Here is a 14,627-nt window from a genome sequence, read left to right as displayed (position 1 = left end):
TTTGCCGGCCGCGACTCCAACTCAGTCCGGATTCGTAGCGCGGCGCGCTAACCGCTGCGCCACCGCTCCCACTCACACGCTCTTACACGGTGGTGTAGGCACGGCATCAGACATCACCCAGGGTTCACAAACTCAGCAATAGGAAACACTATTATACGCGTAGATTAATGTTTCACGTTCTTTATCCACTTTATTTTATAAACGACTGCGCGCAGAGCCATTACTGTGCATTACTCTGTTGTAGCGGATGCACCCACACATAGACACAATATCGAATGTTTGGTTAATAGGCGCGGCGTGTGTGTTGACTCCGTGTGTGCGTGTCTGTGTGTGAGTGTGTCTGTGTGTGCGTGTGTCTGTGTGTGCGTGTGTCTGTCTGCCTGTGACTTTGCGTGCGCGTGTGTCTGTGTGTGCGTGTGTCTGTGTGTGCGTGTGTCTGTCTGCCTGTGACTTTGTGTGCGCGTGTCTGTGTGCGCGTGTGTCTGTGTGTGCGTGTGTCTGTCTGCCTGTGACTTTGTGTGCGCGTGTGTCTGTGTGTGCGTGTGTTTCTGTGTGTGCGTGTGTCTGTGTGCGCGTGTGTGTCTGTGTGTGCGTGTGTCTGTCTGCCTGTGACTTTGTGTGCGCGTGTGTCTGTGTGTGCGTGTGTCTGTGTGTGCGTGTGTCTGTGTGTGCGTGTGTCTGTGTGTGCGTGTGTCTCTGTGTGTGCGGTGTGGCGGTTAGCGCTCAGCGTTACGAACCCGGCCACCCGAGTTCGATTCGCGCTCACGACCAATAACAGTGGCGGATATTTGAACTGGTCCTGCTGCTGTGTCTCCTTTAGGTAGACTCAGCATTAAGTGAGGGTCTATTTCAGTGTATAAACATCAACATTGGGGAGACAAAGGCGGCCGGACGTGGTGGTGGTCAGCCACCCCATCGTGTGCCGTGCCGGCCTCCATAACAGCACTTGCCCCAACAGTCTGTTAAGGCTATACGGGGGATCTTTGTCTCTGTGTTTGTTTGGCTGTCCGCTTTGCTGCGTGTGGGGAGCGGTGGCGTAGCGGTTAGTGCATTGCGCTACGAACCCGGCGAACCGAGTTCGATTCCCGCTCACGGCCAACACACGTGACGATTGTCTGAACCGATCGTGGGCATCCCCTAGGTCGACTCAGCCTCAAATAAGTACCTGGTGCGGTGTGTAGCAAACATCGCCACTAGGGAGACAAAGGCGGCCGAGTGTGGTTCTGGCCACCCACCCCCTCTGTTAAGGCTACACGGGGGATCTTTGTATTTTTGTTATAGGAATGCTTGGAACGGTGGTCCAGTAGTGGTCAACGCACTGCCTTGAACCAAACCACGTTAAGTTCCATTCCCGGCAAATAGTTGCTCCCTAACATCACTTCGCCCGTGTTGTTTGACCGACTGAAGCAGTTAGTCCGTATTATAATTGAGCGAATTTTAAATATATATTATAATTATTCGCGCTGTTAGCGAGCACCTATTAAGACCGACACGGTCCTTCAGCGCTGATTAATTTAACGAAGCACTACAGGTACCCATTTTAGGCTGAGTCGACCTAGGAGAGGCTCGTCTCCGGTTCTGACTTCTCTTGGCACTGAAGTGAGCCGCGATCGGGAATCGAACTCACACTTCACAGACATTTCGTGAGTGGGCAGTTTTCATGGGTGGATTTTTTTTAGCACAATTATAATCGAGTGTGCGTGTATTTAAATCGACAACCCAATTACTATTGCCATCATACATAAAGACACATATAAAGATTCCCCGTATAGCCTTAATAGACTGTTGGGGCAAGTGCTGTTAGCGAGCACCTATGGAGGCCGGCACGGTACACGAGGGGGTGGGTGGCCAGCACCACGCCCGGCCGCCTTTGTCTCCCTCGTGGCGATGATTTTACACACCGCACAAGGTACTCATTTGAGGCTGAGTCGACCTCGGGGAGGCGCAGGATCGGTTCAGATAATCGTCACTGGTGTTCGCCGTGAGCTGGAATCGAACTCGAGTGCGCCGGGTTCATAGCGCAGCGCGCTGAGCGCTACACCAGCGCTCCCCACACACCACCACCACCAACCACACGAAAGCCACTCCTCTAGAGTGTGACGCTCATGCCGGTAGAAAGCGAACCAGTCGCGGAGCCCTGTAAATGGTTACCGGTTTAACACTCACGCAAAATAGTACGACAACAATCATACACACACGTAATACACACAATACACAACGGACAATAGCTGGAATTCCAGTTATTCTTATTAAATAAACACCCACGCTTATTAAATAAACACCCACGCTCACTCACAACACACACACCACACACACAACACACCACACACACAACACACACACACAACACACCGCACACACAACACACACCACACACACACCACACACACACAACACACACAACACACACACACAACACACACCACACACACACAACACACACAACACACACAACACACACACAACACACACAACACACACAACACACACACAACACACACCACACACAACACACACACACCACACACCCCACACACACCCCACACAAGACACACCACACACACACACACCACACACACACCACACACCACACACACAACACACAACACACCACACACACCACACACACACAACACTCACACAACACTCACACAACACTCACACAACACACACAACACACACACACCACACACACACACCACACACACACACACCACACACACAACACACACACAACACTCACACAACACTCACACAACACTCACACACCACACACACACCACACACAACACACACCACACACACACCACACACACACCACACACAACACACACATACACACACCACACACCACACACACACCACACACAACACACACACAACACACACAACACACACAACACACACACACCACACACACACACCACACACACACACCACACACACACAACACACTGCATCAGTTGCCTCACCTTTAGACACGTGCTCCTCGCACCTGCGCCTCTCTCCCCATTGGCTAGCGGCTGCTCGCGAGCCCCGCCCCCCCCCCCTCCGTTAATGAAGGGGGCGGAGCCATGTTCATTAGGAGCCAGCCAATCGCGTGGCGCCAATCCCGAACCTCGCCTCGTCTCTACAATCAGCGGTGGGTCGCAGTGGGGGCGGTGGGTGGCGGTGACTTCGCATGGGGCGGGCGGAGGAGTTGGTGGACTCCTCTGTGATGGGTGGAGGGGGCGGGGAGGTGGGTGGGAGACGGGGGGAGGGGGTGTCACTCGCACACCCGATGCGTGCGCTCGTCTGCGGCGTGCCAGTGTAGGTGCACGCGCAGCGGCAAGGAGGGCGTGCAGGCTAGAGGCTCTCTCACAGCGGCAGACGCGAGGAGAGAGAGAGCGAGAGAATTACTTTTGGCAAAGTGGCTATGATTGGTTACGGTTATTGTAGCGGTATCACACGCGCAAGTGCGTTCGAGTCGTAGTGCCCAGTCCGCAAGGCACACACACACACAGAGACACACACAGAGACACACACACAGAGACACACACACGACACACACACACAGAGACACACACACGACACACACACAGAGACACACACACACAGACACACACAGAGACACACACGACACACACACGACACACACACAACACACACATAGAGACACACACACAGACACACAGAGACACACACAGAGACACACACAGAGACACACACACACGCGCGTGCAGTGATGTTATGCGCATTTATTTTTTAAAGGGTTAGATTGTTGCAGGACGACTCCGGGTTCTTGTCGACGCCGTGAGCTACAGTCGTACTATTGTCGTGAGGCTGATAGCAGCATTGTAGTGGCGTCGTGCGGATACACGCGGGTAGCAACGCGCCGCTTTAACACAACTCCTGCCGCTGCCTGCGAGCGCTGAAGTTTGCTTCTAAAAGTTGAGCCGCGAAGTTGCGCTGAACACTAAGACCGCCGCGACCACCACCACCAGCACGACCACCAGCACGACCACCACCACCACCAGGACCATCACCACCACCAGGACCATCACCACCACCAAGACCATCACCACCAGGACCATCACCACCGCCAGCAGCAGCAGCAGCAAACAGGTCGGAGAGGAACTGTTGGCATTCGAAACCGCGCCAGGATGTCCAAAGCGGCGGACCACGTGAAGCGGCCCATGAACGCCTTCATGGTGTGGTCGCGAGGCCAGCGGAGGAAGATGGCCCAGGAGAACCCCAAGATGCACAACTCTGAGATCTCCAAGCGTCTCGGCGCCGAGTGGAAGCTCCTCACCGAGGCCGAGAAGAGGCCCTTCATCGACGAGGCCAAGCGGCTGCGCGCCCTGCACATGAAGGAGCACCCCGACTACAAGTACCGGCCGCGCCGCAAGCCCAAGTCCCTGCTCAAGAAGGACCGCTACGCCTTCCCCCTGCCCTACCTGAGCGAGGCGGAGCACCTGAAGGCTGCCGCCTCGCTCCACGGAGCCCAGCCGGGCTCGGCAGCAGCCGCGGCCGCCGCCGCCGCGGCCGCTACGGCGGAGTCGCTCCTCGCCGCGTCGGAGAAGGCTCGCTCCTTCCTGCAGGGCGGTCCGCACGCAGGCCACTACTCGCTGCTGCAGGACCACCACCACCACCACAACCACCACCACCTCTCCAAGATGAACGAGGTCACCTCGTCGCTGGGTGCGGCGGCCGCGGCTGCGGCGGCTGCCGCGTTCCCGTACGCGGGGCTCAACGGCTACGGCACCGGCGCCTTCAGCCCGCAGCACACGCACACTCACGCCTCGCCCGGGAACCCCGGCTACATGATCCCCTGCTCGTGCCCGGCGTGGCCGCCCAGCTCGGGCCTGCAGCCGCCGCTGGCGTACATCCTCCTGCCCGGCATGGCCAAGGCTGGACTGGAGCCCTACGCGAATCATCACGGTGCCGCGCTCTGAGTCGTCCGTCCGGCCGAACGCCTTAGCTGGGGAATGTTTGTGAGGAAGTGAGCAGGCTGCATGGTCGGATGATGATGATGATGATGATCGTGATGATGATCGTGATGATGGTGGTGATGATGATGGTAGTGGTGGTGGTGGTGATGGAAATCCGTCCGTCCCTTTCGCAAAGGAGGGAACTCAAGGGGAGGATGGGGAGGGGATGGACGTCTCGCGAGCGAACTGGAGTCGAACTGTGGCACAAGTGAGCTGAGAGCGCGGTGGTGGCGACGGGTGAGCGGTGCGGTGTGGCGAGGGGTGTCGGTGAGCCCGGCTCTACGGGGTTAAGCACTTTAAGAGCAGGGGATGGCGCGCGAGTGTCTCGGTCCCAAGTGTGGAGGCTGCTCAGCCCGCGTTCTCGTCTCGGCTCTCCTCTCTGCGTCTCAACGCGCACGCGGCTCCTTGCCAATCCACTGCTGGATGACGGCCTCCCCCTCCTCGCCCCCCCCCCCTCCTCCTCCCCACCACACCGATTCGCCATACTTCACCCCAAAAACGAAGAGGAATCGCGTCAATAGTTACGGCCCTCTCTGCACGGTGGGACGTAACTCTCTCCGCCCCCTGTATTTGAAAGCGTTTAGGGTGCGTCTTATAATCCCAGAAGTGTTTGCTGGTAACCGGATTCGTACAATTACTGGAATGCGTCTTACTGTCCGAAGGGTCTTATCGTGCGGGGAATACGGCAATGACTCTTACAATTACGTTCGGGTTATGTTAAGGAATCAATTGGCTTAGCGCTGCAGTAAAAACAACACCAATTGCGTTCATCATCGTTTTAACTCCACTTCATCGCTATCACTATAACGAACGCGTTTTAATTATTCAAAGGAAGATTCTGGCAAAGTTTGCGAAGCTCTTAATATCTTTCATCTTCTACTGTCTTAATTATTATGGGTATTGGTCGTATTGTTATTGTTGGGGCAATGCGTGTTGGTTGTTTGGTACTCAGAGTCGATTCAACGTGATTTGTGTTTCCAAATGTCTTCCTAATCACCATCGTCATGATCATCAATGTCTCAGTCATCATCGCGATCATAATCATCTCTAGAATATCCGTCGGTTTTATCATCATCACCATCATCATCATCACCATCATCATCATCACCACTTCTTCTGTTGGAATGCTGATTCATGTGTTCTTTAAAGTTTCGAGAGCATTGTTTAGTCGTCATCAACCATGATCAATCCACTGCTGGACGTGCGCTTACGCAAGCATCGCCGCCGTCGTTAAGTTGTCACATTCTTCCCTTTACTGGACACCACGACTATGATAATTACTACAAATAGAGGGTGGAGCGGTGGCGCAGTGATTAGCGCCTCTGCTGCTGCTGCGAAGCACGCGACTTGAGTCCTTAGAAACGGCTGAGATCAGCGGGGAGAGAAATCCGAACTGATCCCCGGCGATGCCTCCGACCCCCGGCGCTCAGCCGGCCGGCACTGACCGGCGGTCGTGAGTTTTGGTGAATGCCAGGGCTCTGGTCGTCGTGAAGCCGACGAGGCGTCTCGAGGCCCTCGTCCGGCAGTGGATCGGCCAAGGGACTCGGAGCGAGGAGCCCGAGCGAGCGGTCCTTCTCAGAGCCCCTCTGTCCATGCGAGGGTCACTCGGCGCAAATCCATTTCTCGCGGTGGCCCTCACCAAACCCCTCCCCCCCCCCCCTCATCGTGGAAATTCCACATTCGCGTGGCCTGGAGGTTGGGGTTACGGATAGTCGTGATTTTTTAGTCTCGCGATGTCTCACGGCCGCGTTTAGACTTCCCGCAGCGTGGTGCTCGTTTTATACCGCCCCGCCGTGATGATGGGTCGATGCGACCTCTGTCTGGCTGGCGAGCTCCTCCTGTGGCTGCAGCCGTGACGGCGGCGGTGCGGGTGGCGTTGGACTCGGTTGTAGTTTGTACCACCCCTGTCACCACCCTTGTCACTACCCCTGTCACCACCCTTGTCACCACCCTTGTCACCACCCCTGTCACCACCCTTGTCACCACCCCTGTCACCACCCTTGTCACTACCCTTGTCACCACCACTGTCACCACCCTTGTCACCACCCATGTCACCTCTCTGTCACTCGCCATCTCACTTCCCCGCTCTTCCTCTATATCATCACCGCCACCATGACCACCGTAATCGTCATCACCATCACCACCACCATCAACACCACCACCACCGTAATCATCATCACCACCATTGCCACCATAATCACCACCATCATGATGATCATCACCACCATCGTTATTTCACGATGTTCCAATGTCCTTGAATCAACGTTGACTTGAAACTTTGACTTGAAGCTGCCGCGGTTATATTCGTTATAAAATAATGCAAACGTAACTTCTCATTCGCTTGCGAAAGTATTTTTTTGTTAAATCTTCGTCCGCCTCCATCCTCATCTTCTTCATCTTCTTCTTCGCGGTTCCGCGACGCGGGAGCGGCGTCGAACTTCGTCTGAGCCGCAGGAGCCCGGCGGGCACCGTCCGTGGGGACGCCGAGGCAGTGAGAGAGCCGTGGGTGCGAGGCCGTCGTGTGCGCGTGTGCGTGTGCGTCTGTGTGTGCATCTGTGTGTGTGTGCGTCTGTGTGTGTGCGTCTGTGTGTGTGTGCGTCTGTGTGTGTGTGTGCGTCTGTGTGTGTGTGTGCGTGTGTGTGTGTGCGTCTGTGTGTGTGTGCGTGTGTGTGTGTGCGCGTCTGTGTGTGTGTGTGCGTCTGTGTGTGTGCGCGTGTGTGTGTGCGCGTCTGTGTGTGTGTGTGCGTCTGTGTGTGTGTGCGTATGTGTGTGTGTGCGTCTGTGTGTGTGTGTGCGTCTGTGTGTGTGCGTCTGCGCGTCTGTGTGTGTGTGCGTCTGTGTGTGTGCGTCTGTGCGCGTCTGTGTGTGTGCGTCTGTGTGTGTGCGTCTGTGTGTGCGTCTGTGTGTGTGTGCGTCTGTGTGTGTGTGCGTCTGTGCGCGTGTGTGCGTGTGTGTGTGCGTCTGTGTGTGCGTCTGTGCGCGTGTGCGCGTGTATGTGTGTGCGCCTGTGTGTGTGCGTCTGTGCGCGTGTGAGTGTGTGCGTTTGTGCGCGTGTGTGTGTGTGCGTCTGTGTGTGTGCGTCTGCGTGTGTGCGCGTGTGTGTGTGTCTGTGCGTGTGTGTGTCTGTGTGTGTGCGTCTGTGCGCGTGTGCGCGTGTGTGTGTGTGTGTGCGTCTGTGCGTGTGTGCGCGTGTGTGTGTCCGTCTGTGCGCGTGTGCGCGTGTGTGTGTGCGTCTGTGCGCGTGTGCGCGCGTGTGTGCGTCTGTGGGTGTGCGTCTGTGCGCGTGTGCGCGTTTGTTGAACTTCTTTCGCACCCTACACCTTGCTAACTCGAACGTTAAGACGTCGTCACGGCCACCACGGGCGTGCGTGTGTTTGCCTGTCTGTGTGTGTGCGTGTGTGTGTGTGCGTCTGTGTGTGTATGTGTGTGTATGCGTGCACCTAGCATGGCACCAGCGCCGTGGTGAGGTCACCGCCACTTACTGCTGGTCGACGATTGTCGCGGTGCTGCGTGCTCGTGACGCAGACGCCTCTCGAGCGCTGTACAGATGTACATAGAGAATTACACCGCGGACTTAGCGAATATTAGTGAATAAACACAATTATTGTACTATAATATAATTCATGATGATGACGCTAAAGAAAACAATAACACGTGTTTTAAAGATTATAACTGAACCTATACCGATCGCTGTAAACACATAGTCGGCGCTAATTGTTCGTCCGTCCGGCTGGGAGCGTAAACAATGTTGTTGTTGTTGTTGATCGTTTGTGTCAATCAGAAAACCCTTACTCCGCGAGCAGATGTCGTGTGTAAGAGACGCCGCACACATGTGTTTCATACGTGTCATGTATTATTCTGTACCATATACGATGTTTGTTTTGCACGGCGTGCGCGTGTGTGCGCGTGCTGGGCCTCCCGTAGGTCGACTCAGTCTTAAACGAGTATCTTGGTGCGGCGTGTAAGCGTCGCCAGTAGGGGAGACAAAGGCGGCCGGGCGTGATCATCTGGCCACACCGCATCCTCCTCATAGGTGCTGATACTCGCGAGCAGCACTTGCCCCAACAGTCTGTTGAAGGCTACACGGGGGATCTGTGTCTGTGTGTAATCGTCAAATTCAACGTCACGCATTCCGTCACGTCGTCCTCTACGTTCCGTTGCGAATATGCACGAAAGCAAAGTGTGACATTCGGGAGAGAAAAAAAACCCACAACGACGTTTGTAACACTTCCTTCCACGAAACTTTTGCAGAGTATTCCAATTAAGATTAAAGCCAAATATCTAACTGGTTCTGACTGGAGGAATATCTCGCAACGCACACGCGTAGAAGTGTATTGCTGTTCATGCGTCAGCGCGTGCTTGTGTGTGTACACAGTCACGTGAACACACACAGTCACGTGTACACACAGTCACGTGTACACACAGTCACGTGTACACACAGTCACGTGTACACACACACAGAGTCGCGTGTACACACACAGTCACGTGTACACACACACACAGTCACGTGTACACACACGGTCACGTGTACACACACACACAGTCACGTGTACACACACAGTCATGTGTATACACACACAGTCACGTGCACACACACAGTCACGTGCACACACACACAGGCATGTGTACACACACACAGTCACGTGTACACACACACAGTCACGTGTACACACACACAGTCACGTGTACACACGCAGTTACGTGTACACACACACAGTCACGTGTACACACACAGTCATGTGTACACACACACAGTCACGTGTACATACACACACAGTCACGTGTACACACACAGTCACGTGCACAAACACACAGACATGTGTACACACACACAGTCACGTGTACACACACACAGTCACGTGTACACACAGAAAAAGTCACGTGTACACACAGTCACGTGTACACACACACACAGAGTCGCGTGTACACACACACAGTCACGTGTACACATACACACCAGCGCTGTACCTTCATCCAAGTGCATTGCGTCGCGAGGTGTCGCATTAAAAATTCGACTGACGCAACTCGATCTAGTCGTCATCGCCGTTATGGATATCGCGGATGTGTCCGACACCACGTGCTTTTTTTAATATTTGCAGGCCGTCACGACCGCTATCACGATTCGTGATCAGTTTGTATTTGCCGCTGTTCGTCGTGCGTAGTTGTGTATAATGTCAATGTTTTCAGAATATATATTTTATACCGGAGGAGGAATCCGATGAGCTATAAAGCTCTTTGACACAGATGTCCAGTAGGGTCAGCACGTTACAACAACAAACACGACAGAAACACGATCGGAGTGCAAATTATAGGAAGCGTACAAAAACGTACAACTCGACTTAAAAAAAAAAATGTTTACCTGTTGAAGCCCACTGTGACACGCACGTGTTGTCACGCCGTGTGACAACACAGCGTGTGACACACACACACGTGTGTGACACACACGTGTGATACACACGTGTTGTCACGCCGTGTGACACTCACCCGCACCGATTGGCGCCGTGCGTCAGCTCCACGGCAATGTCGCAGAAGCCCCAGCAAGAACAACAACAACAACAACAATGTTTTCATAACTCTTGTCCGACGTTTCGCAGGAGTTCGGCTCTCGCCCGACTCGCTTGGACCTGTGCCGGCCCTGTCGAGTGCCGGTGAAGGGTTGTAGTTAAACGTTGACATTAAACCTGCACGATGTAACAACCAAAAACCAACTGCTTATGAATTGACATCACATGTGTGTACGTGTGTGTGCGTGTGTGAACATGCGCACGCGAGTTGTGTGTTGAGGGGCTGCAGTGTCGCGCTAGTGGTTAGCGCAATGCGCAACGAACCCTGCCCACACGAGTTCCTTTCCAGCTCACGGACGAGTAACAGTGGCGAATATGCGAACCGGTTCTGGGCTATTCCCTCGGTCGACTCGTCCTTACGGCAAGTAAGTACGCGGTGCGGTCTGCGTTTAAACAACAGCATTGTGGGGAAGACAAAGGCGGCCGGGCGTGGTGGTTGGTCACCCGCCCCCCTCGTGTGCCAATGTCGCCGCCGTGATAGGTGCTGCTAACAGAACTTCGCCAACCAACAAGCCCGTTAAAGGCTGCACGGGGCATCTTTGTATTTGCGCGTGTACATATATACATACACATACGTGTGCGTATGTGCGAAGTGTTCTACACGCGTGTGGAGTGTTCTACACGTGTGTGGAGTGATGATCGCAATATCGATTTGCCGTTTAGGGAGGCAGAGCGCGTGGGTTCGATCCCGACCCGATATTTGGAGTTTGAATTTTCTCTCTCTCCCCCATGGTCGCGGAGGACACGCATGTGACATCACGAGAATTTGACCTGCGCTACATTTCCACGTGATGATGATGATGATAAGCTGTCGCTTGGCTGAGCTACCATTTGTGACCGGGTCGCCGCTTCTGGTTGGGCTGATTGCCCATGCATCGGCGCTGCGATCTGCCAACTGGACACTGCGGTGTCTTCGGCTCTCAACAAGTCGCTTAGACGGTCACGCAGATTAATGCCGACGTTACGACTTCTAAGATTGTTCACGCTCAAGTGAAATGTTAATGGTCTCTTAGCCAATCCACTGCTGGATGGTACACCGCGCGGTGACCATACTTCACCGCGCCGGTCACTTCGCTGCCGTGAATGGGTGAGGCACAGGGAGCAGTTGTGATATTTTTCGCCTCTTACGTCTCGTGCCAGATTTCATTCACCGTGGCTGGGAATTGAACTCAGAGCCCTAAGGTTTCGGAGCGTCGTGCGCTAACCGCTGCGCCACCGCTCCGGAGGGAAAAAAAAAGATCGTAATCACATTACATGAAATATCACGCGGTACAAATGTTGTTTGTAACGAGCCATAACATGTGAAATTGATACACATCATAGCAACGGTGCGTCCGTGAACATGTGTGTGTGTGTGTGCGTTGACGGGACATAGCGATACATATCAACACATGTCGGACACCCACGCACACTGGCGCACCACAGCCGAGCAGCTGTTTGTGTTGAACGCGGTACGCGCAGATACCGTGCGCACTTAACCATTGTCGAAATGCCCGCGTACATTTAGCGAATTCACGTCTAGAGATGCGTGTGCCGTGCCGCTAACAACACTTGCCCCAACAGTCTGTGAAGGCTATCTTTGTCTTTGTTTATGTTGTCTGTGTGTCCACGTGTGTCTCATTGCCTGTCTCTAATTTCGAGACGACTTTACAGATTTTGCCCTCCTCCAGAAAAAAAAAAACTTAGCCGACTACAAACTCAAACAAACACATGAAGTGATCGCTTGTACACAAGTGTTGATTTATTCTACGCATTTGTTTATAAACAAAACTGAAAAGCAGCTTACTCCCACCACCACATCGGCGTGTGTATATGCGCACACACACACACATGCGCGCGCGTATATACACATCTATACGAACTACATCGAGTGTGTACGTGTATATAACACATGTATTTGTTATATATATATAAATTGCTTGTAAATGTGTGTGTATATATATATTCTGGTACGTGTAAAGTCCATAGGCGTATATATATATACATATATATGATATTGTAAATACGATCTTTGGTACGGTACTTATATCCTTTGGGGAACTAATGTTGTGTGTTACCGGGCAGAGGATGGAGGGGCGCTGTAACGAAGCCATAGAATGAAGCCGATCTCGAAACGTCGACACGATACCTGATCGAATCATCGATACCTGAATGATGGTCACGTGCTTTCGGTACATATACGCGCACGAACACCACCACGCATACCATGCACACTTACCAACGCACACACACTCACACACACACCGTTCAATGTATACATAAGTACACACAAATATTCAATATACAAATATATGTGTATATATATGCAAAGTCAAAGATCTCCCGTATGGCCTTTACCAGACTGTAGGGGCAAGTGCTGTTAGCGAGCCCCTTAGAAGGCCGGCACAGCGCTCTAGGGGGTGGGTGGCCAGCACCACGCCCGGCCGCTTTTGTCTCACTTTTGTGGCGATGTTTTACACATCACACGAGGTATTCATTTGAGGCTGAGACGACCTAGGGGGGGAGGGGTCCAGGATCGGTTCATATAATCCGTCACTGGTGTTGGCTGTGAGCGTGAAACGAACTCGGGTGGCCGGGTTCGTGTCGCGCTGCACACCGAGTCCACCACCACACACAACACGCATTCACTGCAGAGACACACATCATTGTGGTGAGGTGCACACCGAGACCACCACCACCACACACAACACGCATTCACTGTAGAGACACACATCATTGTGGTGAGGTGCACACCGAGACCACAACCACACACAACACGCATTCACTGTAGAGACACACATCATTGTGGTGAGGTGCACACCGAGACAACCACCACACACAACACGCATTCACTGTAGAGACACACATCATTGTGGTGAGGTGTACACTGAGACCACAACCACACACAACACGCATTCACTGCAGAGACACACATCATTGTGGTGAGGTGTACACCGAGACCACCACCACACACAACACGCATTCACTGCAGAGACACACATCATTGTGGTGAGGTGTACACCGACACAACCACCACACACAACACGCATTCACTGTAGAGACACACATCATTGTGGTGAGGTGCACACCGAGACCACCACCACACACAACACTCATTCACTGTAGAGACACACATCATTGTGGTGAGGTGTACACCGAGACCACCACCACACACAACACGCATTCACTGCAGAGACACACATCATTGTGGTGAGGTGTACACCGACACAACCACCACACACAACACGCATTCACTGTAGAGACACACATCATTGTGGTGAGGTGCACACCGAGACCACCACCACACACAACACTCATTCACTGTAGAGACACACATCATTGTGGTGAGGTGTACACCGAGACCACCACCACACACAACACGCATTCACTGCAGAGACACACATCATTGTGGTGAGGTGTACACCGAGACCACCACCACACACAACACGCATTCACTGCAGAGACACACATCATTGTGGTGAGGTGTACACCGACACAACCACCACACACAACACGCATTCACTGTAGAGACACACATCATTGTGGTGAGGTGCACACCGAGACCACCACCACACACAACACTCATTCACTGTAGAGACACACATCATTGTGGTGAGGTGTACACCGAGACCACCACCACACACAACACGCATTCACTGCAGAGACACACATCATTGTGGTGAGGTGCACACCGAGACCACCACCACACACAACACTCATTCACTGTAGAGACACACATCATTGTGGTGAGGTGCACACCGAGACCACCACCACACACAACACGCATTCACTGCAGAGACACACATCATTGTGGTGAGGTGCACACCGAGACCACCACCACACACAACACGCATTCACTGTAGAGACACACTTCATTGTGGTGAGGTGTACACTGAGACCACCACCACACACAACACGCATTCACTGCAGAGACACACATCATTGTGGTGAGGTGCACACTGAGACCACCACCACACACAACACGCATTCACTGCAGAGACACACATCATTGTGGTGAGGTGCACACCAAGACAACCACCACACACAACACGCATTCACTGCAGAGACACGCATCATTGTGGAGCGGTGGCGCAGTGGTTAGCGCGCTGCGCTA

The 14,627-nt window shown here is 53.4% G+C and overlaps 1 protein-coding gene across 1 annotated transcript; it reads left to right on the top strand.

Annotated features, from left to right (window-relative positions):
- The first annotated feature begins 3,281 nt into the window (after positions 1-3,281).
- LOC116937482 (transcription factor SOX-14-like) lies at positions 3,282-9,999 on the top strand. Its single transcript, XM_032944594.2, has one exon. The coding sequence runs from the start codon at positions 4,143-4,145 to the stop codon at positions 4,932-4,934; it is 792 nt and encodes a 263-aa protein (XP_032800485.1). The 5' UTR covers positions 3,282-4,142; the 3' UTR covers positions 4,935-9,999.
- Positions 10,000-14,627: the final 4,628 nt, after the last annotated feature.

The sequence above is a fragment of the Petromyzon marinus genome, chromosome 55 (assembly GCF_048934315.1).
Source record: "Petromyzon marinus isolate PM22_M1 ecotype Great Lakes invasive population chromosome 55, UKy_Petmar_22M1.pri1.0, whole genome shotgun sequence".
NCBI lineage: Eukaryota > Metazoa > Chordata > Hyperoartia > Petromyzontiformes > Petromyzontidae > Petromyzon > Petromyzon marinus.
Note: the sequence above shows the minus strand (reverse complement) of the source record. Positions and strands in the feature narration are given on the sequence as shown.

Coding starts and splice junctions, on each gene's coding strand:
- LOC116937482 (XM_032944594.2), top strand. CDS start 4,143: ATGTCCAAAGCGGCGGACCACGTGAAGCGGCCCATGAACGCCTTCATG.